Source organism: Scyliorhinus torazame, chromosome 18, assembly GCF_047496885.1.
Source record: "Scyliorhinus torazame isolate Kashiwa2021f chromosome 18, sScyTor2.1, whole genome shotgun sequence".
Classification (NCBI taxonomy): domain Eukaryota; kingdom Metazoa; phylum Chordata; class Chondrichthyes; order Carcharhiniformes; family Scyliorhinidae; genus Scyliorhinus; species Scyliorhinus torazame.
Window position 1 is genome coordinate 65,761 of NC_092724.1, and position 27,779 is coordinate 93,539.

Genomic DNA, 27,779 nt, shown 5'->3' on the forward strand with positions numbered 1-27,779 from the left:
TTTATCTGATGTACCCCAGAACTATATGTTTAGAAGTACAATCAATTACTATTGTAAATTGTGGCTGAAGCAGGGGGTAGCTGGTCTGGAGTTTGTTGTTGAAACTGCAATCTGACTGGGTAGAGGATTTTCCATGGCATTTAGAGGCAGAAATATAATATTCCATCCCACATATGGGCAGGGGTATTAGAAGGCAGGCAATTCATAAATATGATGCTTTTGTCTCCCTTTGGTGTCCCTGCTGAGTGAAGGGAATGTAAAACAAATGAGCTGCAGTCTGCAAATTTTAAAAAGGGTTATTTGAAAGACATTGGGCGCGATTCTCCGCCGGCGGGATGCTCCGATTTGCCGTCAGCCCGGGGGTTTCCCGATGGCATAGGGCTGCCCCACAATGGGAAAACCCATTGACCAGCCAGCATAACGGAGAATCCCACCGGCGGGTGAAACAGAAATGTGGCGCGGCGGGCGGAGAATCCCGCCGGCGGGTGAAACAGAAATGTGGCGCGGCGGGCGGAGAATCCCACTGGCGGGGTGAAACAGGGGCAAAATTCTCCACCAACGGCGCAATGTCCGCCTACTGGCGCCAAAAACGGCGCCAATCAGACGGGCATCGCGCCGGCCCAAAGGTGCGGAATGCTCCGCATCTTTGGCGGCCTAGCCCCAACATTGAGGGGCTAGGCCGACGCCGGAGGGATTTCCGCCCCGCCAGCTGGCGGAAATGGCGTTTGTTGCCCCGCCAGCTGGCGCAGAAATGCGGCGCATGCGCGGGAGCATCAGCGGCCGCTGACAGTTTCCCGGCGCATGCGCGGGAGCGTCAGCGGCCGCCGACAGTTTCCCGCGCATGCGCAGTAGGGAGAGTCTCTTCCGCCTCCGCCATGGTGGAGGCCGTGGCGGAGGCGGAAGGGAAAGAGTGCCCCCACGGCACAGGCCCGCCCGCGGATTGGTGGGCCCCGATCGCGGGCCAGGCCACCGTGGGGGCACCCCCTGGGGTCAGATCGCCCACTCCCCCCCCAGGACCCCGGAGCCCGCCCACGCTGCCTGGTCCCGCCGGTAAATACCAGGTTTGATTTACGCCGGCGGGACAGGCAATTTCAAGGCGGGACTTCGGCCCATCCGGGCCGGAGAATTGAGCGGGGGGTTCCGCCAACCGGCGCGGCCCCGATTCCCGCCCCCGCCCAATCTCCGATTCCGGAGACTTCGGCGGGGGCGGGATTCACGGCGGCCAACGCCCCTTAAATCTGGCGCGGCGGGCGGAGAATACCGCCCATTGGGCAAGGGTCTCTGTTTCAGCGACTTCTCCGATTTTGCGGCTATTTCCGGAGGAAGTGTCTAGTCTTACGACCAAGAAGTCGCCGCCCCGACACTGATGCTGCGCCCGGTGGGGGGGGGGTGGGGGGGGGGGGGTGGCTAGCAGCGCCGCCACATAAAGCCCCCGGCTTTACCTGCAGATACGGATGGAGAATTGCCGGGTCCGTGGCTGCCCATGCTCAGCCGACGACCTGCAGCGTCCTTGTTATGCTGAGTGAAGGGAATGCAAGGATAGCATCCCCCTGTGTCCCCCGTCGCCACCCTCGGACCACCCCCCACCAGTCACCCCAGCCTCAGCCACTCCCCGGCCAGCCGAACGCTACCGCCCCCCCCCCCCCCCCGACTGTGGCGGCACTGGACACAGTTCGCGCCCCCACCCCCCACCCCCCCCGGCCAGCAGAATGACCCGCCCCCCCCCACCCTAATCCTACCTCCACCTGCACATCAGAAACTGCCCCTGGAACCTCTTCACTAAAGTGCCCAACCGAGGTGAGTGTCTCTGGGATGGTGGACGTGTCAGTAACAGCTGTGACAGGAAGTCAGTGTTGGTGCTCCGGGTGTGTCGGGCTGGCCTTTGGGGGAACTCTTCGCTATCCTTCACCTCCTCGTCGCTGGAGGTTTCTTGGGGCTGGGGTCAGCGGCAGGGGACCCCAGAAGGACCCGAGGGGGCGGATGGTCGGAGGGTTGCCCGACCTCAGGGACTAGCTGCCGTCCAGACGGTTCTCGGGCTTCTGGAAAGGGCAGTCCAATCGATAATGGAGATGCAGATTCAGAGCCATGGACTACATGAGAGGGTGTCAGCAGCCACCAAGAGCCTGCAGGTGCAGTTGGAGGAGTCCAACCGCCTACTGGGGAAGGAGGTGCTGCAGACAATGTGTGCCACCCAGGCCTACACCGAACGGGTGGCTTAAGCGGTGGAAGCCCTAGGGGTGAAGATATCGGTTAGGATGTCCAAGGCTTGGGGTGGCCGAGGCCAAGGACAGAGCTGTCCTGCCAGAAGCAGCCATGTCCCAGGGCCAGCTGGACATTGCAGCAGAGCTCCAATGTTTGGCTCAGTCACACGGGTTATGGCTGAGGGTGTCATTGCAATTGCCTGGGCACTGGCTGACTTGCGCTAGTCCCAGAGGGAGGTGGCACAGTCCCTGCACTCCATGGCCTCAGGCATGGAGACCCAAGTCGAGACATAGAATACATGGAATTTACAGTACAGAAGGAGGCCATTCAGCCCATCAACTCTGCACCGGCTCTTGGAAAGAGCACCCTACTTAAGCCCAGGCCTCCACCCTATCCCTGTAACACAGTAACCCTACCTAACCTTTTGGACATTAAGGGCAATTTATCATGGCCAATCCACCAACCGGCACATCTTTGGACTGTGGGAGGAAACCGGAGCACCCGGAGGAAACCCACGCAGACACAGGGAGAAAGTGCAAACTCCACACAGACGGATGAAGGCTTCCAGGATTGGCGGCGTCATGTGGCGATATAGCCCCAGGAGTTCGCTCCGGTCGCACACATGTCCCACGGAGTAGCCAGGGACCATCGGGCACCCCGAGGGAGGAGGAGGTGATAGGGCCCATGCCAGTGACTTCTGCAGTGGAGGTGCCAGAATTCCACAGCGCCTCAGACACCGGCCCCATCCCTGGTGCATTCAGTGGGCAGTGGGCATAACAGGGTGGCACCACCACCTGGGACACCTGGAGATGGGATGGGATGTCCGTGCCTTTGGCCAGGCCCCCCAGCCTGTGAACTGGAGGCAATTGGAGCATCCCGTATGTGCCAGCCCAGGCACACACGTTGTGCAGCCTCCTGTGACTGCCTGGGCCCCATGCTTTGCCCATCCTGAAGCCTCCTCCATATCCTCCTCATCAGGCGAGGCCTTGTGTTCAGCCCCTTCTTCCAGCATGTCACTGTGCAATGTTGTGGAGGACACAGTAAGTCACCACGATGTGGGAGACCCTCCTAGTGCAATATTGGAGGGCCCATCCAGAGTGGTCCAGGCACCTTTAATAATAATAATAATAATCTTTATTGTCACAAGTAGGCTTAAAATAACTCTGCAATGAAGTTGCTGTGAAAATCCCCTAGTTGCCACATTCCGGCGCCTGTTCGGGTCACAGAGGGAGAATTCAGAATGTCCAATTCACCTAACAGCACGTCTTTCGGGACTTGTGGGAGGAAACCGGAGCACCCGGAGGAAACCCACGCAGACACGAGGAGAACGTGCAGACTCCGCACAGACAGTGACCCAAGCCGGGAATCGAACCTGGGACCCTGGAGCTGTGAAGCCACAGTGCTAACCACTGTGCTACCATACTGCCCCAAGACAACTAGCAGGTTTTGATCCATCGACCCCTGGGTTATGGGCCCAGCACGCTTCCGCTGCACCACTCTGCTCCCTGAACCGCATCTTCGGGATGCTGAAGCACCGCTCAATCACGGGCCTTGTCGCGGCATGGGCATCATTGTAGCGGGTCTCCACGTTAGTCTGTGGCCTCCAAGTAGGCGTCATCAGCCACGACCGCAGCGGATAGCTCCTGTCGCCCAGAAGCCAACCCCTCATCTGGGGGAGGGCTTCAAAGGTGTCAGGAACTGTCGAGTTTGCCAGGATGAAGGCACCGGGCCCACTGCCCGGGTATCGGTCACACAACAGCTGCACGTACATTGAGAGGAACCCCTTTTGGTTTGTGAAGACTGGCCTGTAATCAGCAGGTGCTCGTAAGTCGACCACTTCCTGGACCTGGGGCACCTGGCAATGCTGGACAACCCCGCTGCCCGGGCATTCTGCTGGAGAACCCCGCTGCCCGGGCATTCTGCTGGAGATCCCCGCTACCCGGGCATTCTGCTGGAGATCCCCGCTGCCCGGGCATTCTGCTGGAGATCCCCGCTGCCCGGGCATTCTGCTGGAGATCCCCGCTGCCCGGGCATTCTGCTGGAGATCCCCGCTACCCGGGCATTCTGCTGGAGATCCTCGCTGCCCGGGCATTCTGCTGGAGATCCCCGCTGCCCGGGCATTCTGCTGGAGATCCCCGCTACCCGGGCATTCTGCTGGAGATCCTCGCTGCCCGGACATTCTGCTGGAGATCCCCGCTACCCGGGCATTCTGCTGGAGATCCCCGCTACCCGGGCATTCTGCTGGAGATCCCCGCTGCCCGGACAATCTGCTGGAGATCCCCGCTGCCCGGGCATTCTGCTGGAGATCCCTGCTGCCTGGACAATCTGCTGGAGATCCCCGCTGCCCGGGCATTCTGCTGGACAACCCCGCTGCCCGGGCATTCTGCTGGAGAACCCCGCTGCCCGGGCATTCTGCTGGAGATCCCTGCTGCCCGGGCATTCTGCTGGAGATCCCCGCTGCCCGGGCATTCTGCTGGAGATCCCTGCTGCCCGGGCATTCTGCTGGAGATCCCCGCTGCCCGGGCATTCTGCTGGAGATCCCTGCTGCCCGGGCAATCTGCTGGAGATCCCCGCTGCCCGGGCATTCTGCTGGAGAACCCCGCTGCCCGGGCATTCTGCTGGAGATCCCCGCTGCCCGGGCATTCTGCTGGAGATCCCTGCTGCCCGGGCAATCTGCTGGACAACCCCGCTGCCCGGGCATTCTGCTGGAGATCCCCGCTGCCCGGGCATTCTGCTGGAGATCCCTGCTGCCTGGGCAATCTGCTGGACAACCCCGCTGCCCGGGCATTCTGCTGGAGATCCCCGCTGCCCGGGCATTCTGCTGGAGATCCCTGCTGCCCGGGCAATCTGCTGGAGAACCCCGCTGCCCGGGCATTCTGCTGGAGATCCCCGCTGCCCGGGCATTCTGCTGGAGATCCCTGCTGCCCGGGCATTCTGCTGGAGAACCCCGCTGCCCGGGCATTCTGCTGGAGAACCCCGCTGCCCGGGCATTCTGCTGGAGAACCCCGCTGCCCGGGCATTCTGCTGGAGAACCCCGCTGCCCGGGCAATCTGCTGGAGAACCCCGCTGCCCGGACAATCTGCTGGAGATCCCCGCTGCCCGGGCAATCTGCTGGAGAACCCCGCTGCCCGGGCATTCTGCTGGAGATCCCTGCTGCCCGGGCAATCTGCTGGAGATCCCCGCTGCCCGGGCATTCTGCTGGAGAACCCCGCTGCCCGGGCATTCTGCTGGAGAACCCCGCTGCCCGGGCATTCTGCTGGGCTCGCTCCACATTGAATTTGACATATTGATATATTGTGCTGACCAGGCATATATATCCTCTGGGAAGGCACCGAGGTCTGCGAGATCCCAGACAGGTCCCCACTCGGTGCCTAGAGGCACCCATGGCGTAAAGGTTCAGGGCAACCATCGCCTTGACGGCCTTCCTATAACTGCGATTCCAGGTGCTCCGTGATCCAGCAGATATGGCACACGGTGCCCCATCAGCATGCCTGGTCCAGTAGGTACTCGAATGGAGTACACACGTGGCCTCATGCGGTGTCTCCTTTCCACCTCCTCCTCCTCGACCTGTTGGGCGGCTGACTCTCCATCCTCACCGGCTGCCTCCTGTTCCCCTGGGGCAGGATCCACTGCTGCAGGGTCCTCACCGAGCAGTTCCTGCTCATACAGCCTCAGTACATCCCCCAGGGCTGCCACGGCCCGGATGAAGGCCGCCATTCATGGTTGGATTCCTAAGTCCATTGTCTGCAGGAGGTGAAAGGCCGACATGTTAGTATGGTGCGTACCCAAGTGCCCACAGTGGTCCCGGCCTGCACTGCAACCCCTGCCCCTGCATGTCCCTCTCCCCAACCCCAAGGGGTGGAGGGCCCAGGAACCGACAGAGTATTTTGCCAAGATGTTGGCGGAGCTGTTGGGGGAGGGAGAAGATCCCTCCTGCTACGAACTGGATCGGGCTCATAGGGTGTGGAGACCTAAACCAAAGGTGAATGAGCCGCCAAGAGCAGTGATTATTTGTTTCTGTAGGTACCGCGTGAAGGAGAAGGTCCTGAGTTGGGCAAAGCGGAAGTGGGAGGTGCAGTAGGCTGGAGCTGGTATCCGCATATACCAGATCTTTACTGTGGAGTTGGCGAGGAGATGGGCGGCTTTCAGCCGAGGTGAAGACAGCACTGTATAACAGCAAGGTGCAGTTCGGCATAGCGTACCCAGCTAAGTTGAGGGTGACCTACAAATCCAAAGACTTTTATTTTGGCACAGTGGAGGCGGCGGAGGCATTTGTGAAGGCAGAAGGGCTGGGGCAGAAGTGAGAAATGGGACTGAGAGCGGGTTTTGGACTGAGGGTAGGGGGCGTGCAGGATAGTATTCAGCTCTATTTCTTATCGCATGTCGTTGTATGTGTTAAATGAGTTGAAGCTGCCTATTTGGACAAGAATCATAGAACCATAGAATTTACAGTGCAGAAGGAGGCCATTCGGCCCATCGAGTCTACACCGGCCCTTGGAAAGAGCACCCTACCCAAGCCCACGCCTCCACCCTATTCCCATAAACCCACCCAACCGTTTTGGACACGAAGAGGCAATTTAGCATGGCCAATCCACCTAACCTGCACATCTTTGGACTGTGGGAGGAACCCGGAGCACCTGGAGGAAACCCACGCAGACACAGGAAGAACATGCAGACTCCGCACAGACAGTGACCCAAGCCGGGAATCAAACCTGGGACCCAGGAGCTGTGAAGCAACAGTGCTAACCACTGTGCTGCCCTGCTGCCCTAAGGTAGGAGTTGGGATTTTCTTTTGAAATGGTGGTTCTTTGGGGTTTGTGTGTTTACACTGGGGTTACATGTTGAAGGCGATTACTTTGTTTTCCTGGGACCGGGCGGGAGGGAGGGGATTGGAGGGGACTGGGGTCTGGGCTGGGGCCTCCATCCTGGCTAGCTCAAGCTGGCCAGTGAACGGGAGTGGATGGATAAAGAACTAGCTTGGGCAACAGGAGACAGAGAGTAGTAGTGGAAGGGAGTTTCTCAAAATGGAGAACTGTGACCAGTGGTGTTCCACAGGGATCCGGGCTGGGACCACTGTTGTTTGTGATATACATAAATGATCTGGAGGAAGGTATAGGTGGTCTGATTAGCAAGTTTGCAGATGACACTAAGATTGGTGGAGTAGCAGATAGTGAAGGGGACTGTCAAAGAATACAGCAGAATATAGATAGATTGGAGAGTTGGGCGGAGAAATGGCAGATGGAGTTCAATCTGGGCAAATGCGAGGTGATGCATTTTGGAAGATCCAATTCAAGAGCAAACTATACGGTAAATGGAAGAGCCCTGGGGAAAATTGATGTACAGCGAGATCTGGGTGTTCAGGTCCATTGTACCCTGAAGGTGGCTGCACAGGTCGATAGAGTGGTCAAGAAGGCATACGGCATGCTTTCCTTCATCGGAAGGGGTATTGAGTACAAGAGTTGGCAGGTCATGTTACAGTTGTATAAGACTTTGGTTCGACCACATTTGGAATACTGCGTGCAGTTCTGGTCGCCACATTACCAGAAGGATGTGGATGCTTTAGAGAGGGTGCAGAGGAGGTTCACCAGGATGTTGCCTGGTATGGAGGGTGCTAGCTATGAAGAGAGGTTGAGTAGATTAGGATTATTTTCATTAGAAAGACCGAGGTTGAGGGGGGACCTGATTGAGGTCTACAAAATCATGAGAGGTATGGACAGGGTGGATAGCAACAAGCTTTTTCCCACAGTGGGGGATTCAATTACTAGGGGTCACAAGTTCAAGGTGAGAGGGGGAAAGTTTAAGGGAGATGTGCGTGGAAAGTTCTTTACGCAGAGGGTGGTGGGTGCCTGGAACGCTTTGCCAGCGGAGGTGGTAGAGGCGGGCACGATAGCATCATTTAAGATGCATCTAGACAGATATATGAACGGGCGGGGAACAGAGGGAAGTAGATCCTTGGAAAATAGGCGACAGGTTTAGATAAAGGATCTGGATCAGCGCAGGCTGGGAGGGCCGAAGGGCCTGTTCCTGTGCTGTAATTTTTCTTTGTTCTTTGTTCTTGAGTGTGTGTGTGTGTGTGGGGGGGGGGGGGGTGGAGGGGCTGTGGCCATCAGAGCCTGGTAGAACTAGTTTCGATGAGCCTAGGAGGTGCAAAACGCTGGGGGAGGGGACCGATACTGGGTGAGGTGTTTTTGAGAGGAAGTGGATGGGGGATTCCAGGTGCAGGGGAGGGGTTCGATGTTAACAATGGGACGGGGCGGGTCAAGCCCAGTGGGCAGGACCTGGAGTTATGAGGATGATGGATATGAGGGGAGGGAGGGAGGGGGTGAGAGACCACCAGTTAGGATAGTTACGTGGAATGTGAGGGATTTGTTGAAGAGAGGTTTTCAGGGTCATCCCCCGCGGGGGTAGTGCTCGTGAACCTGGAAGGTGGTGCACAGAGTGCATATGACTCAGGCGAGAATGAGTGGGTTCTTTCAGGGGGTAGCAGATGAGTGTGAGAGGTGTGGGCGGGGGCCAGCAAATCACGCGCACATGTTTTGGGGTTGCAAAAATTGGGCGGGAGTGTTCGCGGTCTTAGCCAGGATAGTGGAGGAGGAGGTGGACCCCGACCTTTTGGTGGCGATATTTGGGGTTTCAGAGAAGCCGGAGCTCATGGAGAGGAGGAAGGCCGATGTCTTGGCCTTCGCCTCTCTGATAGCACGGTGGTGAATTTTGCTGGAGTGGTGGCTGGCAGCGCCGCTGGGAATAGAGGCTTGGTTGGGTGACCTGTACGACTTCCTGCGGTTAGAGAAGATAAAGTATTTTTAAAATATAAATTTAGAGTACCCAATTCATTTTTTCCAATTAAGGGACAATTTAGCGTGGCCAATCCACTTCGCCTGCACATCTTTGTGTTGTGGGGGTGAAACCCACGCAAAAACGGGGAGAATGTGCAAACTCCACACGGACAGTGACCCAGAGCCGGGATCGAACCTGGGACCTTGGCGCCGTGAGGCAGCAGAGCTAACCACTGTGCCACCGTGCGGCCCGAAAGAAGATAAAGTATGCGTGAAGGGGCTCTGCAGAGAAAAGGTTTGAGAAAAGGAGGGGGAGGATTGTGACCGTGTTTGAGGAGCTGTTCAGCAGGGGGTGGGGGGAGGGGGTGAAAAAGGGGAAAACTCTGTACAGACTCTATTGTTGATTGTTGGAAGTATGTTTCCTGGGGTATTTATTGGCTGTAATCTGTTTTGATACATGTTTCTTATAAAATAAATTTTTTTCTTTAAAAGAAAAGGTGGCCAACATCACTGACCCACTTTTGAAGAAATGTATGGACCTCCTGACGAAGATGTTGAATCTCCAGGAACATTTCGGGCCTGGAAGGTGGACACCCTTCAGGTTACCGAATCTGGAAGATCCACCTGCAGATACTCCTCCCACCCCTGCTGCAGTGTTCCAGGGTCCAGGATTACTGTCACCCTCCATCCTGGACTCTGGAAGCAGCCCCAGGGGTAATTTAGGGAAGCTTGCCACAGTTCCAAACGTGTTTGCACAGGGGGGAAGGGGGGAGGGGAGGGGGGGTTTAACCAGGGGCACCTTGCAGAATCGGGCATGGGTGCTGAACCTTTATCTGCCTCATACCAGCCCCCAGGTTTTCCAAGGTGGTCACCAGCACAACACCACCCCCCTCCCCCCGAACCTGCCAGTGAGGTTTTGGCAATTTGGGAATCGTAGCTCCTTACCGAAGCAGAGGACGATCGCCTTCTTCCAAGAAATGGTTCATCCTCATTTTTTAAGCCAGATAAATCAAAGGCCTGTGATCTGAATAAAGCAATAATCCCATCAACAGACAATCATCGTTTCCATTACAGCCAACATTCAACATTTCACTTTGCTGGCGCTGAGTTACATTTATAGGAGCAGTGGAGTGGAGACCAGGTTAAGACTTTATAACTCTAATCATAATAATATAGGAACAGGAGTGGGCCATTCAGCCCCTCGAGCCTGCTCCGCCATTCAATGAGATTGTGGCTGATCTGTGGCCTAACTCCATATACCTGCCGTTGGACCATATCCCTCAATATCTTTGCTTCACAAAAAACGGTCCATCTCAGAATTAAAATTTTAAAAGTATATATTTTTATTGAAATGTTGTAGTTTATATATAATTTACAAAAGGTGATCATTGTGTATTTAAATATGTAATGTTCCTCCCCCCTTCGCCTCCTCCCCCCTGTCCACCTAAGCCCACACCTCCACCCTATCCCCATAACCCAGCAACTCCACCTAACCTTTTTGGGAGCACTAAGGGGCAATTTAGCATGGCCAATCCACCTAACCAACACATCTTTGGACTGTGGGAGGAAACCGGAGCACCCGGAGGAAACCCACGCACACACGGGGAGAACGTGCAGATTCTGCACAGACAGTCACCCAATCTGGGAATCAAACCTGGGACCCAGGAGCTGTGAAGTCACGGTGCTAACCACTGTGCTACCGTGCTGCCCATTAGGTGGGCCTTTCCGCCCTGGGGTTGATACCCCTCCCCACACCGGGCGGTTCAGCCTAGGCCAATCCCCATTTTGACCTGGGATCTCTCGTCTCTGCCACAGGTCTTTCTCTTGCAGCCCTGTTATTGATTCTGGCTGTTCCCCCCCCACCCCGTCTCTCTCCGTTCCTCCCTCTTTCTGCTTCTTTTGGTGTCTTGGCAGCCCCTATGTGCCCTCCCCTCACTCTATTGGCTGTTGGCTTCAAATAGGTCCTGGAACAAGTTGGTGAGTGGCCTCCCTGCTTTGTGGAAACTATCCTCTGACCCTCGGATGGCGAATTTGATCTTCTCCAGGTCGAGTAATTCAGACAGGTCGACCAGCCAGTCTGCAACTGACCACCAGCCGAGCAGGATTCTCCGGAGGGCGATCAGGGAGGCAAAGGCAAAGGCGTCCGCCCTCCTCCCCAAGAAGATTTCTGGCTGCTCCGATACCCCGAAGACTGCCACTGCTTGGCTCTATGCTCACCCCTACAACTATGGGCATCGGAGAAGATTGTCCAGAACCCGACAAGTCTGGGGCAAGAAGACAACATGTGGGTATGGTTGGCCGGGCCTCTGGCACCGTTCACATTTATCCCCACCAGGGAAGAATCTGCTCATTTTGTTCTTCTCAGTTACGCTCCGTGCACCACTTCCAGCTGCATGAGGCTTAGCCTTGCGCATGAAGAGGTGGAGTTGGCCCTGTTCAGTGCTTCACTCCAGAGTCCCCACCCTATTTCCACCCCCTAGTTCTTCCCCATTTTTCCCGTGTCTTGTCCAGTCGGGATAGTGCCTTTCCTGGTAGTCGTCTGCACAGGTACCGCCACTCCCCAGATTGCTCGCCCCTCCCCCCTCCACCAACACCCCCCCCCCCCCCCCACTACCCCCCCTCCACCAGGAAGATGATCACCTCTGGTTTCTCTCTCCGGATGGGGTCATTATCACAGTCAGCAGTCACCTGATGTTTGCTGTTACCTGCCTACCCTTTACAAAGCCCGTCTGGTCCTCTGCGACCACCTCTGTTGCGCAGTTCTCCAGTCGCCTGGCCAGGGGCTTTGCGAGTATCTTCCCATCCACATTGAGCAGAGAAATGGGTCTGTAAATATGCATTGAGTTGGGTCTTCGTCTTTCTTAGGTATCAGCGATATGGTGGCTTGTGTCAGCATTGGAGGCAGGTTCCCCCTCGCTAGCGAGCCCACGAACACCTCCTGCAAGTGAGGGGCTAGAGCTGCTGTGAATATTTTGTAGACGTCCGCCGGGAACCCATCTGGTCCCGGTGCCTTCCCGCCTGCATAGAGCTGATAGTTCCATGACCTCTCCCACTCCTAGTGTGCTTCCAGCCCCCTCCACCTATCTTCCCAATGACTGGCATGTCCAGTCCATCGAGAAACTGTTTCATCCCTGAGTCCGCATCGGGGCACCTGGACGTGTACAGTCCCCTCAAAAGCTTTGTTGACCTTTTTTGGTTCGGCTACCAATCTCCCTCCGCTTATCCTTCACTTGCACTACCTCCGTGTGGCTGCCACTTTACTCAGTTGGTGAGCCAGCAGGTGGCTGGCTTTGTCTCCATGTTCATAGAAGGTTACCCGTGCCTGGCACATTTGGTGCGTTGCTTTCTTGGTGGATAACAGGTTGAAGTCCATTTGTAGCTTTTTCCTCTCAGCAAGAAGCTCTAAGGTCAGGGCCTCAGAGTATCTTCTGTCCACTCCAAAGTGGAGTCAATCAGTTGAAAAATTAAAATGAAAATCGCTTATTGTCACGAGTAGGCTTCAATGAAGTTACTGTGAAAAGCCCTAGTCGCCACATTCCGGCGCCTGTTCGGGGAGGCTGGTACTAGAATTGAACCGTGCTGCTGGCCTGCCTTGGTCTGCTTTAAAAGCCAGCGATTTAGCCCAGTGTGCTAAACCAGTTGTTGCCCAGCCGCCCGCTCTTCCCTATCCCTGCTTGCGTTGTAGGCGATAATCTCCTCTCTGATCACAGCCTTCAGCGCCTCCCAGAACGTGGAGAGTGAGACATCCCCATCCTAGTGGTTAGTAATATACTCGTCAATGGCCTGTGATATTTTCTGGCAGAAGACCTTGTCGGCCAGGAGGGCTGTGTCCAACCTCCACGGGGGTGTTGGGACCGGCCTGTCTCTAACCTCACATCCACGTGGTGTGGAGCATGGTTGGAGATTACGATCATGGAGTATTCTGCTCTGACTATCCCTGGAAGCACCAATTTCTCCAAAGAAGTCGATACAAGTATTGAGCCTGTGTACCTCTGAGAATAATGAGTATTTCCTTCTCTCTCAGGTGCAATGAACTTCCATGGATCCACTGTCCCCTATCTGCTCATAAATGTCCCTAGTTCTCTTGCCACGTTTTCTCTCTTCCCCATTTTGAGGTTTGACCTGTCCATCAACAGGTCCTGTATGATGCACAATCAATTACACTCAAGACGAAGTGATTCATAACTGAGGCTTTAATCTGCTAGAACTCTTCCCCAGCAGCTTCGATACAGAAAGTGAAGGCTGCTGGGACGGCACCGTTTCTTATACTCCGCCTCTCAGGGCGGAGCTAACTACAACAGCCAATGGTAACTCCTGGGTCTAACCAATGGTCATCCACCTCTTAGATACCGTAATACCTGGTATTACCACACTGTACACAGTTATGGTCCTCCCATGATTAGTCTGTGTGTGTCTATGTTGGGGATTTCTGCTGTGGTCTTCTTATAAATTCCATGTCATCCCAATTCAGCGCATACAAGTTCACCAGGACCACTGTGCTCCGTCTCGGTCACCGCTGACCATGATGTACCGTTCCCCTGGGTCCATTACAGTCCTCGTCGCGCTAAATGTCGTCCTCTTACTAATCAGTTTGGCTACTCTCCGAGCTCTGGCCCCGTAACAGGAATGGTAGGTCTGTCCCACCCAGCCCGTCCTTACCCGCAGTCGGTCCTTCTCCCTCAGGCGCGTCTCTTGGAGGAAGATTATGTCGGCTTTCATACTTTTCAGGTGGGCAAGGACTCTGGATCTTTTCACCTGGCAGTTAAATCCCCTGACATTCCAGGGGGGTTTTCAGGAGGGGGTTTTAGTTCCCCCCCCCCTCTGTGGGATCAACCATTTTTACCTGGAGAATGGGCCCCTGCATTCCGGGGTTGCCCTTTGTTAGGGGGCCGTCCAAAATGGCTGCGGTCACCGTTCTCACTGTGAGTTGGAGTATAGTGTTCAATTCTGGTCGCCACACTACCAGAAGGATGTGGAGGCTTTAGAGAGGGTGCAGAAGAGATTTACCAGAATGTTGCCTGGTATGGAGGGCATAAGCTATGAGGAGCGATTGAATAAACTCGGTTTGTTCTCACTGGAACGAAGGAGGTTGAGGGGCGACCTGATAGAGGTATACAAAATTATGAGGGGCATAGACAGAGTGGATAGTCAGAGGCTTTTCCCCAGGGTAGAGGGTCAATTACTAGGGGGCATAGGTTTAAGGTGAGAGGGGCAAAGTTTAGAGTAGATGTACGAGGCAAGTTTTTTACGCAGAGGGTAGTGGTGCCTGGAACTCACTACCGGAGGAGGTAGTGGAGGCAGGGACGATAGGGACATTTAAGGGGCATCTTGACAAATATATGAATAGGATGGGAATAGAAGATACGGACCCAGGAAGTGTAGAAGATTGTAGTTTAGTCGGGCAGTATGGTCGGCACGGGCTTGGAGGGCCGAAGGGCCTGTTCCTGTGCTGTACATTTCTTTGTTCTTTGTTCTTTGTTGTTTGTGAGGTCGGGACCCTGCACTCCGCATTTCCATTTGTCCAGGAATCCTCCCCAAGTGGCTGCTCACGGTGACATCTTTTCCCTTGTTGCTACCCGTGCCTCTTGTTTCCCCCACCATACTGTTAATTCCCCACCCCACTGTTGCCCCCCCTCTATTTCCCCCGACCCCCCGTCTGCCCCTCTAGGTGTTCTACCCACCACCCCACCAGCTGCTCTCTCACCTGAAAAGTATGAGAGCCGTCATAATCTTCCTGGTGCTAGCTATCCCCTCGTGTGGTGGCCCCCCTCCTGGATCCAGCCTTACCCCCCTGGTAATGTTCTCTGCCCTGGTATGTTACCCAGAGCCTGGCTGGGTACAGCATCCCAAATTTGATATTGTTCATGTCCAGGGCTGACTTTGCCCTGTTCAATTCTGCCCGGCCCCAATGTCCTGGGACGCCCTGATCCTCTGTTCCCTCCCAGCTTCAGGCCTTAGTCTGCCTGGCCCAACGTAGAATTCTTTCCCAGTCCTGGTAGTGGTGTAATTTGGCAATGATCGCTCTTGGCTGAACCCCCACCTTGGGTTTCAGCCAGAGAGACCTGTGGGCCCTGTCAATCTCTGGTGGGTTGAGAAGGCTGTCTCTACCCACCCTCTCCCCACCCTCCCCACCCTCTCCCACCCTCCCCACCCTCTCCCCACCCAACCCACCCTCTCTCCACCCTCCCCACCCTCTCCCCACCCTCCCCACCCTCTCCCCACCCAACCCACCCTCTCCCCACCCTACCCACCCTCTCCCCACCCTCCCCACCCTCTCCCCCCCCTACCCGCCCTCTCCCACCCTCCCCGCCCTCTCCCCACCCAACCCACCCTCTCCCCACCCAACCACCCTCTCCCCACCCTCCCCACCCTCTCCCCACCCTCCCCACCCTCTCCCCACCCGACCCACCCTCTCCCCACCCTACCCACCCTCTCCCCACCCTCCCCACCCTCTCCCCACCCTACCCACCTCTCCCCACCCTCCCGCCCTCCTCCCACCCTCCCCACCCTCTCCCCACGCTCCCGACCCTCTCCCCCACCCTACCCACCTCTCCCCACCCTCCCCACCCTCTCCCCACCTACCCACCCTCTCCCCACCCTCCCCACCCTCTCCCCGCCCTACCCGCCCTCTCCCCACCCTCCCCACCCTCTCCCCACCCTACCCACCCTCTCCCCACCCTCCCCAACCCTCTCCCCACCCTACCCGCCCTCTCCCCACCCTACCCACCCTCTCCCCACCCTACCAGGTTCTCCACCATCTAGAACCACGTAGTCTGTCGTGGCGTTGCCCTCGGTTTCCTCTGGTAGGCCCACTATCCTTATGTTCTGGCATCTCAATTGGTTTTCCTGGTCCTCCACCTCCCCCTTCAGGTTCCCCTGAGTCACCGTCAACCACTTTATTTCAGCCTCCAGGGCGATGATTCCATCGCTCTGCTCCGTTGAGGTTTTCTGAAGCTCCTTAATCGTGTTCCCCTGGGCCTCCAATTGCTTTCCCATTTTGTTGAGGGCTACCTGCATGTTGGTCAGCACCTCTGTCACCGCCAACTCACCGCTGCCTTCATTTTGGTATTTATCTCCCCTTTCATCTCTTTCAGTTTCCCCATGAGGAACCATTGATTTGCCTCTTGTAGTTATTCCGACAAGTGGAAACATCCTCTCCACGTCCAGTCTCTACACTTGCTGGCTGACTGTCCTGATTCCCACCCCTGCCAAATTAGTTTAACCCACCCGAACCATCATGCTTCTCTTAGCCTTCCTTGATCCAGCGTGAGCCTCTCCCCTGAATTTGAGATACTCTTACTTATTTTATTCTATTATTCCACACGCATCATATGCCTCTTTTTCTCTTCCTTATTTTACCATCAATATCCTTAGTTATCCAGGGAACTCTAGCTTTGGATACCCCAGGGCAGCATGGTAGCACAGTGTTAGCACTGTGGCTTCACAGCTCCAGGGGCCCCAGGTTCAACTCCCAGCTTGAGTCACTGTCTGTGTGGAGTCTGCACGTTCTCCTCGTGTCTGCGTGGGTTTCCTCCGGGTGCTCGGTTTCCTCCCACAAGTCCTGAAACACGTGCTGTTAGGTCATTTGGACATTCGGAATGTGGTGACTAGGGGCTTTTCACTGTAACTTCATTGCAGTGTTAATGTAAGCCTGCTTATGACAATAAAGATTATTATATTATTATCCCTTATTTCTGTGCCACACAAGTGCGGGCAATAACTATCTCCAAGAAGAGAGAATCAAACTATCACCCCTTGACATTAAATGGCATTACCATCACTGAATCCCTCACTATCAACAGGGGGTTACCATTGACCAGAAACTGAACTGGACTAGTCACATTAATACTGTGGCTAGAAGAGCAGGTCAAAGGCTAGGAATCCTAATAACTCACCTCCTGATTAACTCACCTCCTGACTCTCCAAGGCACAAGTCAAGGAGTGTGATGGAATACTCTCCACTTGCCTGGATGAGTGCAGCTCCAACAACACTCAAGAAGCTCAACACCATCCAGGACAAAGCAGCCTTTCATTGGGACTCCTTTCACAAATATTCAAACCCGCCACCACTGACGAACAGTGGCAGCCGTGTGTACCATCTACAAGATGCACTGCAGTAACTCAAGAATGTTCCTTAGACAGCACCTTCCAAACCCACGACCACTACCATCCAGAAGGACAAGGGCAGCAGATACCTGAAACCCCACCACCTGGAGGTTCCCCTCCAAGTCACTCACCACCCTGACTTTGAAATATATCGCCGTTCCTTCACTGTCGCTGGGGCAACATCCTGGAACTCCCTCCCTAACAGCACAGTGGGTGTACCTGCACCTCAGGAACTGCAGTGGTTCAAGAGGGCAGCTCACCCCCACCTTCTCAAGGACAATTAAAGATGGGCAATAGCTGCCTAACCAGCGACATCCACATCCTGTAAATTACATTTTTTTAAAAGCACAATATTCTACCACGTATTTGAAAAAAATCTGATGACACATCGGTAATTGAAATCTTGTATGTCACCTTGTCAGTTGCAGTACTCGCTCCTTGTGCTGAATCTCAGACAAAATGGGATCCATTTCTAAGTTGGATAACCTTGGTTGTGTTTGCAACTTCTTTTTATTCTTTTTATTCTTCTTGGTTTTTTCCACCATCAATTCGGCCTCATGGGGGCAGCTGCTGCAAAATGGGAAAACCTCAAATCAGCAAATACAGAAATCTTCCCCAGGGCCGTGTCGGTTCCTCTGAAACAGCTTTTTGTGAAGCAAACATTCAACTAGTGACCAAGAGCAATTAGTTGCTCACATGATGGTGCAACATGGTGTAGGCATTTTGATCCCTTCCTTTGCTGTTCCACAAGTCCTGGGGGCTGGACGGATAGGTGGGGGGGAGTCAGGGTGCAGGTGGGGGGGGGGGGGGTGAGGGTGCAGGTCGGGGGGGGGGAGTGAGGGTGCTGGTGGGGGTAGTGAGGGTGTAGGTGGGGGGGGAGTGAGGGTGTTGGTGGGGGGGAGTGAGGGTGGAGGTGGGGGGGAGTGAGGTTGGAGGTGGGGGGGAGTGAGGGTGTAGGTGGGGGGAGTGAGGGTGGAGGTGGGGAGGGGAGTGAGGGTGGAGGTGGGGGGGGAGTGAGGGTGTAGGTGGGGGGGTGTGAGGGTGGAGGTGGGGGGAGTGAGGGTGGAGGTGGGGGGAGTGAGGGTGGAGGTGAGGGGGGAGTGAGGGTGGAGGTGGGGGGGGAGTAAGGGTGGAGGTGGGGGGGAGTGAGGGTGGAGGTGGGGGGAGTGAGGGTGGAGGTGGGGGGAGTGAGGGTGGAGGTGGGGGGAGTGAGGGTGGAGGTGGAGGGAGTGAGGGTGGAGTTGGGGGGAGGGAGGGTGTAGGTGAGGGGAGTCAGGGTGTAGGTAGGGGGAGTGAGGGTGGAGGTGGGGGGAGTGAGGGTGGGGGAGTGAGGGTGGAGGTGGGGAGAGTGAGGGTGTAGGTGGGGGGGAGTGAGGGTGTAGGTGGGGGGGAGTGAGGGTGTAGGTGGGGGGGAGTAAGGGTGTACGTGGGGGGAGTGAGGGTGTAGGTGGGGGAGTGAGGGTGGAGGTGGGGGGGAGTGAGGGTGTAGGTGGGGGGAGTGAGGGTGGAGGTGGGGGGGAGTGAGGGTGCAGGTGGATAGAGTGAGGGTGTAGGTGGGGGGAGTGAGGGTGGAGGTGGGGGGGAGTGAGGGTGCAGGTAGATAGAGTGAGGGTGTAGGTGGGGGGAGTGAGGGTGGAGGTGGGGGGGAGTGAGGGTGTAGGTGGGGGGAGTGAGGGTGGAGGTGGGGGGAGTGAGGGTGTAGGTGGGGGAGTGAGGGTGGAGGTGGGGGGAGTGAGGGTGGAGGTGGGGGGGAGTGAGGGTGCAGGTGGATAGAGTGAGGGTGTAGGTGGGGGGAGTGAGGGTGGAGGTGGGGGGGAGTGAGGGTGCAGGTGGATAGAGTGAGGGTGTAGGTGGGGGGAGTGAGGGTGGAGGTGGGGGGGAGTGAGGGTGTAGGTGGGGGAGTGAGGGTGGAGGTGGGGGGGAGTGAGGGTGGAGGTGGGGGGGGAGTGAGGGTGTAGGTGGGGGGGGAGTGAGTGAGTTGGTGGGGGGAGTGAGGGTGCAGGTGGATAGAGTGAGAGTGTAGGTGGGGGGAGTGAGGGTGGAGGTGGGGGGGAGTGAGGGTGTAGGTGGGGGAGTGAGGGTGGAGGTGGGGGGGAGTGAGGGTGGAGGTGGGGGGGGAGTGAGGGTGTAGGTGGGGGGGGAGTGAGTGAGTTGGTGGGGGGAGTGAGGGTGCAGGAGGGGGAGTGAGGGTGTAGGTGGGGGGGGAGTGAAGGTGGAGGTGGGGGGGGAGTGAGGGTGTAGGTGGGGGGGTGAGTGTGGGTATAGGTGTGGGTGAGTGAGGGTGAAGGTGGGGGGGAGTGAGGGTGTAGGTGGGGGGAGTGAGGGTGGAGGTGGGGGGAGTGAGGGTGCAGGGGGGAGTGAGGGTGTAGGTGGGGGGGAGTGAGGGTGTAGGTGGGGGGGGTGTGAGGGTGTAGGTGGGGGGGAGTGAGGGTGGAGGTGGGGGGAGTGAGGGTGTAGGTGGGGCGGTGAGTGAGGGTGTAGGTGGGGGGGGAGTGAGGGTGGAGGTGGGGGGAGTGAGGGTGGAGGTGGGGGAGTGAGGGTGCAGGGGGAGTGAGGGTGTAGGTGGGGGGGTGAGTGAGGGTGTAGGTGGGGGGGAGTGAGGGTGTAGGTGGGGCGGTGAGTGAGGGTGTAGGTGGGGGGGGAGTGAGGGTGGAGGTGGGGGGAGTGAGGGTGGAGGTGGGGGGAGTGAGGGTGGAGGTGGGGGGAGTGAGGGTGGAGGTGGGGGGAGTGAGGGTGCAGGGGGGAGTGAGGGTGTAGGTGGGGGGAGTGAGGGTGTAGGTGGGGAGGGCGGGGGGGGTGGGGGTGTGTGGGTGTCGGTTATTTATTATGTTCTACAGGTTGCATCTTATTTGTGTGTTTGTTGTTTATATAAATGCCTTAATAATTTTTTTTTTAAAATTAAGACGTAGACCCAATAGAGTGTGGGTCCTATCGACCTATTCCACTTATAAATGTGGATATTCATACAATCCCTATCGTGCAGAAGGCGGTCATTCTGCCCATCAAGTCTGCATTGACCCTCTGAAAGAGCACCTTTCCTAGTGCCAGGCCCCACCCTATCCCGTAACCCCGTGACTAGTGGTGTGCCTCAGGGGTCTGTGCTCGGACAACAACTTTTCACAATATACATTAATGATCTGGAAGAAGGAACTGAAGGCACTGATGCTAAGCTTGCAGATGATACAAAGATCTGTAGAGGGACAGGTAGTATTTAGGAAGCAGGCGGGCTGCAGAAGGACATGGACAGGCTAGGAGAGTGGGCAGTGAAGTGGCAGATGGAATACAATGTGGAAAAGTGTGAGGTTATGCGCTTTGGAAGGAGGAATCTAGGCATAGACTATTTTTTAAATGGGGAGATGCTTAGGAAATCAGAAGCACAAAGGGACTTGGGAGTCCTTGTTCACGATTCTCTTAACCTTTACGTGCGGGTTCAGTCGGCAGTTAAGAAGGCAAATGCAATGTTAGCGTTTGTGTCGAGAGGACTAGAATACAAGACCAGGAATGTACTTCTGAGGCTGTGTAAGGCTCTGGTCAGACCCCATTTGGAGCATTGTGAGCAGTTTTGGGCCCCGTATCTAAGGAAGGATGTGCTGGTCTTGGAAAGGGTCCAGAGGAGGTTCACAAGAATGATCCCTGGAATGAAGAGCTTGTCGTATGAGGAACAGTTGAGAACTCTGGGTCTGTACTTGTTGGAGTTTAGAAGGATGAAGGGGGATCTTATTGAAACTTACAATATACTGAGAGGCCTGGATCACGTGGACGTGGAGAGGATGTTTCCACTTGTAGGAAAAATTAGAAGCCAAGGGCTCAGCCTCAGACTGAAGGGACGATCCTTTAAAACAGAGATGAGGAGGAATTTCTTCAGCCAGAGGGTGGTGAATCTGTGGAACTCTTTGCCGCAGAAGGCTGTGGAGGCCAAATCACGGAGTGTCTTTAAGACAGAGATGGATGGGGTCTTGATTAATAAAGGGATCAGGGGTTATGGGGAGAAGGCAGGAGAATGGGGATGAGAAAAATATCAGCCATGATTGAATGGCGGAGCAGACTCGATGGGCCGAGTGGCCTAAATCTGCTTCTATGTCTTATCTGTCTTACAGAGAGCAGCCTCAGCTTCTCCAATCAGTGTACGTACTGATCCGACTCCGGGGGAGGGGCCTCCAAGGTGGCCAGGCCCATCATCGGGGCCTACCAATCGGTGGGCGGGCTAATCCCGGGGGTGGTGGGGCCTATGTTCCTCCGCGCCAGGCCCCTGTAGGCCTCCGTCATGTTGCCCGGGGGCCAGCGCGGAGAAGGCAACCCACGCTCATGCGCAAACCCGTGCCGGCCATGGCGCACATGCACGGACCCCCGCCGGCATGCTAGCGCCTGTATCGGCAGCTGCAGCTGCGTGAAGTGCTCCAGTGCCATGCTGGCCCCCTGTGCGGTGCAGGATCGCTGCTCCGGCATTTATGACGGCGTCAACACTTAGCCCCAGGATCGGAGAATCCCGCCCCTGATGTCCAGAACAGAACTCAATATTCCAGTCGAAACAGTATTTATACAGGTTAAATAAATGCTGGCCTCGCCAAGGAAGCCCACTTCGAGTTAAAAAGTGTTAAATTTCCTTGCTTTTATGCTCTGGCTGGCCAGAGAATAAAGGCAGCATGATAAATAAATACAGGTTCTGTATTCCTTAAAAGATTTGCCTGGGCCCCAGTTTCTCATTCTGATCACCTCTCTACTTCCCATGGCTGTCAGCGAAATCAATCTTTACTCCAAAATCAGGTAGAGCAAACCTTTAGCCAAGTATAATTAAACTGCCTCCAACTACCATGAAAATCTAGTTAGTAACATTTTCTATCTCTACAAATAATTCAGACAGTTTGCAGGGGCAACTTGATCATTAATTTTTCCAAGATTAAACTTTGCACCAGCTGAAATTAGTTACAGTGCTTTCCCCATATTAGGTGCAACAGTGAAACTGTCCCATAGGTTAAACAGTGAAAACACAGCTTTTGAATTCCTCCATGAACAGAAATATGACTGCAGAAACCAAGGTCACTGCTATTCCCTGAACGATCTGTTTTCATATAAATTATAGTCAACTATTTGAGCCATTTCTAACCGCACATTTCTGAAGCGCGTACAGACATGTTAAAATGTTACAAATTTGATTCAATTATTACACACACGAACCAAAAGCAAAACCCTTCCTGATGAAAGGTTGCTCAAATGGAGAGTTTGAAGAGTGTTTATGGATTAGTTGAGTCACAATGTCAAAGTGCAGATTAACACAGCGCAGGACTTTCCCTGTGAACTTCAGACCCCCACCCTTGGGACCAAATGGGGTCAGAACATAGAACATACAGTGCAGAAGGAGGCCATTCGGCCCATCGAGTCTGCACCAACCTACTTAAGCCCTCACTTCAACCCTATTCCCTAACCCAATAACTCCTCCTAACCTTTTTGGACACTTTGGGGCAATTTATCATGGCCAATCCACCTAACCTGCATGACTTTGGACTGTGGGAGAAAACCGGAGCACCCGGAGGAAAGCCACGCAGACACGGGGAGAACGTGCAGACTCCGCACAGACAGTGACCCAGCGGGGAATCGAACCTGGGACCCTGGCGCTGTGAAGCCACAGTGCTAACCATTTGTGCTATCGCGCTGCCCGTAGAAGCTGACACTTGTGGGTTACATTCACTCGGCTGTGACTCTCTCTCCACCATCCCCCAAGTGATGGCTTGTGTGTACATCCAAACCAAACCAAACCATGGTATTGTGTTATTGAACCCGCCGAGTGGACAGAGCCTTGTGCACAGTAATGATTATCATCGCAGGTCACAAAACACAAGGAATGACTGAAAATCTCCACTCATCCTGCCGTGCTCGCCCCCTACCCCCCTTCCCCCCTTCCCCATCTCGCTTCTGGGAAAAAGGCCCAGGGGCAAAGAGCAGCAAGGCACTGCTGATTACCAGCCGGCCGGCACCATTAGGGGCCTAAACGTTTAGCCCACAGTTCATTTTCCTTTAAATGGTACATGCCAACCAATGAGTCCGAATCACCCACATTGCACATGGGCAGAGATTTGGCTTTTTCCCCAATCAACATCCCGGGTTAGGGAAAATAAATCTCTGCACATGATATAAAAAGATCCTGATATAGATAAAACTGCTGCCAAGGGAATTCAGATGAAAAATTGAACGTCAAACATGGGTCAGTGAATATTCAGTGATTTGAACGTTTTCATCACCTCCTTTGGCAGAGGTTGCCGGGAGCAGCCAACTTTCAGAGGGGAAAATTATATTTGAAGAATATCAGTTGTATTACTGACTGGGACCTACTTCAATGCTGGTCGATCATATATTTTGAGGGGGGTTCTCCTATCCTGAGACTAACTATTGAACCTGGACCGACTCAGCGACTGTGGAGGGGCAGCACCGGCTCTGTGTGGAACACAATCGATTCCAGAGTAACAGTCGGGGATTCGCCGGGTCCGTGATTGACACTCGGGAGGCTGACAAGCTGCAGCCGCACATTCACATTACACTCCCACCAAACACTCATCCCAGCCAACAAGATGGCACAGGCTGTGCTGGAGCGCGCCCACCCCACTGGTGGGTCGGCTGGGGCCAGGGGGCACCTAGGGGGTGGTCCTGGGGGGGGGGGGCACCTATATGACCCATGGCCCTAAATTCATAGTGGGCAATCAGCAGAGTGCACAGCTGCATGGCTGCCTTTCTGGCTGCGGCAATGGTGTTCCATGCCCGTCCACCCTGACCCCACAGCCCACCTCCAGGCCACCTCCCGCCACTCCCCCCAGCCCTGGCAGAAGCCCCCGGCCAGTGGCACAACTGTTAGCAAACCATGGCGAGGTTGGACACATCCCCTCTCTCTCCCTCAGCAGCCACCACACTGGTTTCATGATTTTTAAAAGCACAAGTGAACCACACCACCGGTAACTCGGCCCATCGGAGGCGGAGAATTACGGAGGCCCCGGAGAATACCAGGTCGGGCCCGCTAATGATATGCCAATGGCATTAACTGTCTATGCGTTCCGGTACGCATAGACGCCGCTGTAGAGGCGTTGGAGAATTGCGATTTGACGTCAAATCGGTACCTGCCACGATTTCGGCATTGAAACTGATTCTCCGCCCAATCGCGTTTTGTGATTCCGGCGCCTTTTGTCTACAATCAGGTGCAATGGAAATTTCACTGAAAACAGATAATCAATAATTCACAGGTGATTAAGATTCCTTGTTAATCCCATCCCATGTCAGTTGGTGAACAATGAAACACGATGCAATATCCACGGTGTGCCAGCCGCGGCAGAGCGTGGCCATTGAAAGCTGAGAGACCCCGCTCCCGGGATCTACCCGGCTCGCAATGCCTCACAAGATCCAACACAATCTCGCAAGACGTTGCGATGTAAATCCTGCCCATTGTGGGTGGATCACTTATTGGGAAATCTGCAAATTCGAGCGAGGCAGTAAGCCTCACCCTAATGTACAGATTTCCGAGGTTCCTGAGGCTTTAGGATTCAACCCCTTCACCTCAGCGACCTCGGGCGAGCGTCGTTTGGTACTGGTCGAGCACTTATGGGGTCTCCCAGGGACTGGAGGCCCCCAGCTGCATGCCCTTTAGGCAGGGTGGTGACCTGACACTGCCAAGGTGCCAAGCTGGCATTTTCTGCACACGAGCAATCAGGCCGGAACTGCCCACTGTGCAAAACAGAGCTCCGTGCGCCTCAGCCGCACGTTCCCCGTTCAGGCACCTTATACACCACGAGTCACGTTAAAAAGCCACTGTTCCCTTTTCATAGAATCATAAAATTTACAGTGCAGAAGGCGCCCATTCGGCCCATCGAGTCTGCACTGGCCCTTACAAAGAGCACCCTACTGAAAATCGCGCCCCAATACCTTACTTGAAACTAGGGGTTTGTTGCGTCTGGCGAGTGAATCGCAGGTGAGCCCCAAATCGGATTCCACGTTGGCCATTGGAACCTCGCACGAGTCACCTGTTGTCATTGGCGGGGAGGGTTCAGACGGTCTTGCCGAGGTTCTTGTTTGTTTTCAGAGCCACTCGATCTTCATTCCCAAGGATTTTTTCAAGAAAGTGATCTTAGGGTTTGCGTGGATGGTGAAACCCCGTGGGTGAAGAAGGTGCTGCTGGAGCGGGGTTGGCGGGGGGCGCTGAAGGCGGGGTTCAGGGGGCGCTGGCTGGCTCTCCCGAATATTGAAATACTATTGGGTGTCGAATATAGCGATGGACAGGAAATGGGTGGTGGGGGAGGGGTCGGTGTGGGAGCGGATGGAGACGGCCTCTTGTAAGTGCACGGGTTTGGGGGCATTGTTAACAGCGCCTCTGCTGTTCCCGCTGACCAGGTACTCCACAAACCCGGTTGTGGTGGTGGACCTGGGGGGTGGGGACAGTGGCGGTAGCACAAGGGCTGGACGGGTCATCGGTGTGGGCACTAATATGTGCCAATCACCGGTTTGCTCCGGGGGGGGTGGGGGTCTGGATAGAGGGTTTTGGGGATGGCAGCGGGCGGGGATCGAGCGGTTTGGGGATCTGTTTATAGACGGGAGTTTTCCGTGCTCGGAAGTGTTGGAGGAAGAATTTGAGCTGTCCGGTGGGAGTGGGTTCCGCTACCTGCAGGTGAGGGACTTTGTGCGGTGGCAGGTATCGACTTTTTTGCACCTACAGCTCCATCAGCTAGAGGATAAGGTGGTGTCGAAAGTGGAAGTGGACGTGTGGGCTTAAGTAGGGTGCTCTTTCCAAGAGCCGGTGCAGACTAAATGGGCCAAATGGCCTCCTTCTGCACTGTAAATTCTATGATTCTATGAATCTAACATTTAACATGCAATTATTGAACCTGTAATAATCTGGTTTATATTAGAAACATGGGAAATAGACTTGCTTACACTAGACTTACACTACAAAGGGGAAAGTGTTACAATTCTACTAAATACATCTGTAATAACATAAAAGCATTGATACTACTAGAACTCACAACAGTAGTTTGTGAACCATTGATCATCTCAAAATCTTCATAAATTGGCAGGTATTACCTTAAAAGCTCTGGTAAATGGACGTTTTTTCCAATCAACTTCATACACTTGCCGGCTGAAGGGAAGGATTCTTTCAACATATCTACAGGAATCCTATAGAATGCCTTTGATCAGGGTAGGCAGAGTGAAATGAAGTGTTGTGTTTATCAGCCAGGGAAGATCTTTGGAAAGTTACTACTGTCACGCAACATCAACCTGCTGTGGTATCCAATCAGGTGAGAGCTGGAATATATCAAAGCCAGCGTGTGCTCGACCCACCTGTAAACTGGCCAGACAGCATTCCCTCCCTCACAAACAGCAGAATAGTGTCTGCGGCTGTGTGAACTTTAATTCTACTTCAGAAACAAGCCTCAAAATTCCATCAAAGCAGAAAGTAAATATTTACATTTTCCACTAAATTTAAAACAAATACCTGTACCTTAATGCTAAACTATGTTAAAAATTGAATAAATTGTCAATTTACTGAAGTGAAATAATATTTGTACTTTCACATTTGAAAGGGACCCTTTGAGCAGTAGCTGCTCCGCCAGTTCGCAATAAGGGGAAGATGACATAAATACAAGTCTTTCTTTTCATTTTTAATCTCAATTTAAAGTGTAAAGGCTCCTTTTTGTTGTACTGCAATTAGTTGAAATGCATTGATAATATCACATAATTTCCCATCATTAAACCAAGCACAAATTTGAAAAATAAAATAACATTTATTCTTGTAGAAGTGGGCGGTCTTGTGGTACACTGGGACCGTCCCGACCTCTGACCAGAATCTCTATTTTAAGCCCTACTTCAGGGGTGAAATTCTCCCATCTGGGAAGTGTCATGTGCGAGTACCTTTAAGAAATGGATGTTTAAGCAATGTACCTGTAAGAAATGGAGCTGATCATATTACTGAAGTGATGTCAGAGGTTGGGGTTGGACGCGGTAACACGTGATACCTTACGGACAGAGAGTAAAAACAGACTGTTAGGTTTGGCGAAAGCATTGCAGTTAACACTGCCTAGCAAAATACGAAAAGATGTGGTACTTAACGCGGTATCTGCGCATTTACGTTTGCCTGTGATACATTCTGACTCATTGGATATGGCAAAGCTCCAGTTGCAGATTAAGCAATTTGAACATGAAAAAGAATTAAAGCAGGTTGAATAGGCAATGAAAGAAAAAGAAAGAGATATAGATAGAGAGGAAAAAGAAAAGGAGAGAGAAGAAAGAAACAAAGAAAGAGATAGAGAGGAAAGGGAAAAGAGAGAGTTTGAACTTCGGAAAATGGCTCTGAAACATGAAAATCAGTTAAAATTGGCAGACGCGAAGGGAAACGTACAGTTGGAGGAGATGGATGAGGATAATGAGACAGAGCGTCATAGTCGAAGATGTGGTGGGGATCTATTTAAATATGTCCAAGCATTGCCAAGGTTTGACGAGAAGGAGGTAGAAGCCTTTTTCATTTCATTTGAGAAGGTAGCTAAACAAATCTATGGAATTCCTTGCCCAGTGAAGCAGTAGAGGCTCCTTCATTAAATGTTTTTAAGATAAAGATAGATAGTTTTTTGAAGAATAAAGGGATTAAGGGTTATGGTGTTCGGGCCAGAAAGTGGAGCTGAGTCCACAAAAGATCAGCCATGATCTCATTGAATGGTGGAGCAGGCT

The 27,779-nt window shown here is 54.2% G+C and overlaps 1 protein-coding gene across 4 annotated transcripts in view; it reads right to left on the reverse strand.

Moving 5' to 3' along the window:
* LOC140394880 (GRAM domain-containing protein 2B) overlaps positions 1 to 27,779 on the reverse strand; it is an 86,023-nt gene that overhangs the window by 31,144 nt on the left and 27,100 nt on the right. For 3 of the 4 annotated variants that reach the window (XM_072482027.1, XM_072482025.1, XM_072482026.1), the window contains exons 1-3: positions 26,139 to 26,293; positions 17,499 to 17,654; positions 9,924 to 10,002 (exon numbers count right to left, since the gene is read on the reverse strand). In XM_072482027.1, the coding sequence (XP_072338128.1) occupies positions 9,924 to 10,002; positions 17,499 to 17,654; positions 26,139 to 26,218 (315 nt within the window). In that variant the 5' untranslated portion in view covers positions 26,219 to 26,293. Of the gene's footprint in view, positions 1 to 9,923; positions 10,003 to 17,498; positions 17,655 to 26,138; positions 26,294 to 27,779 lie in introns of those variants that run through there. The other variant, XM_072482028.1, reaches the window with a different exon arrangement.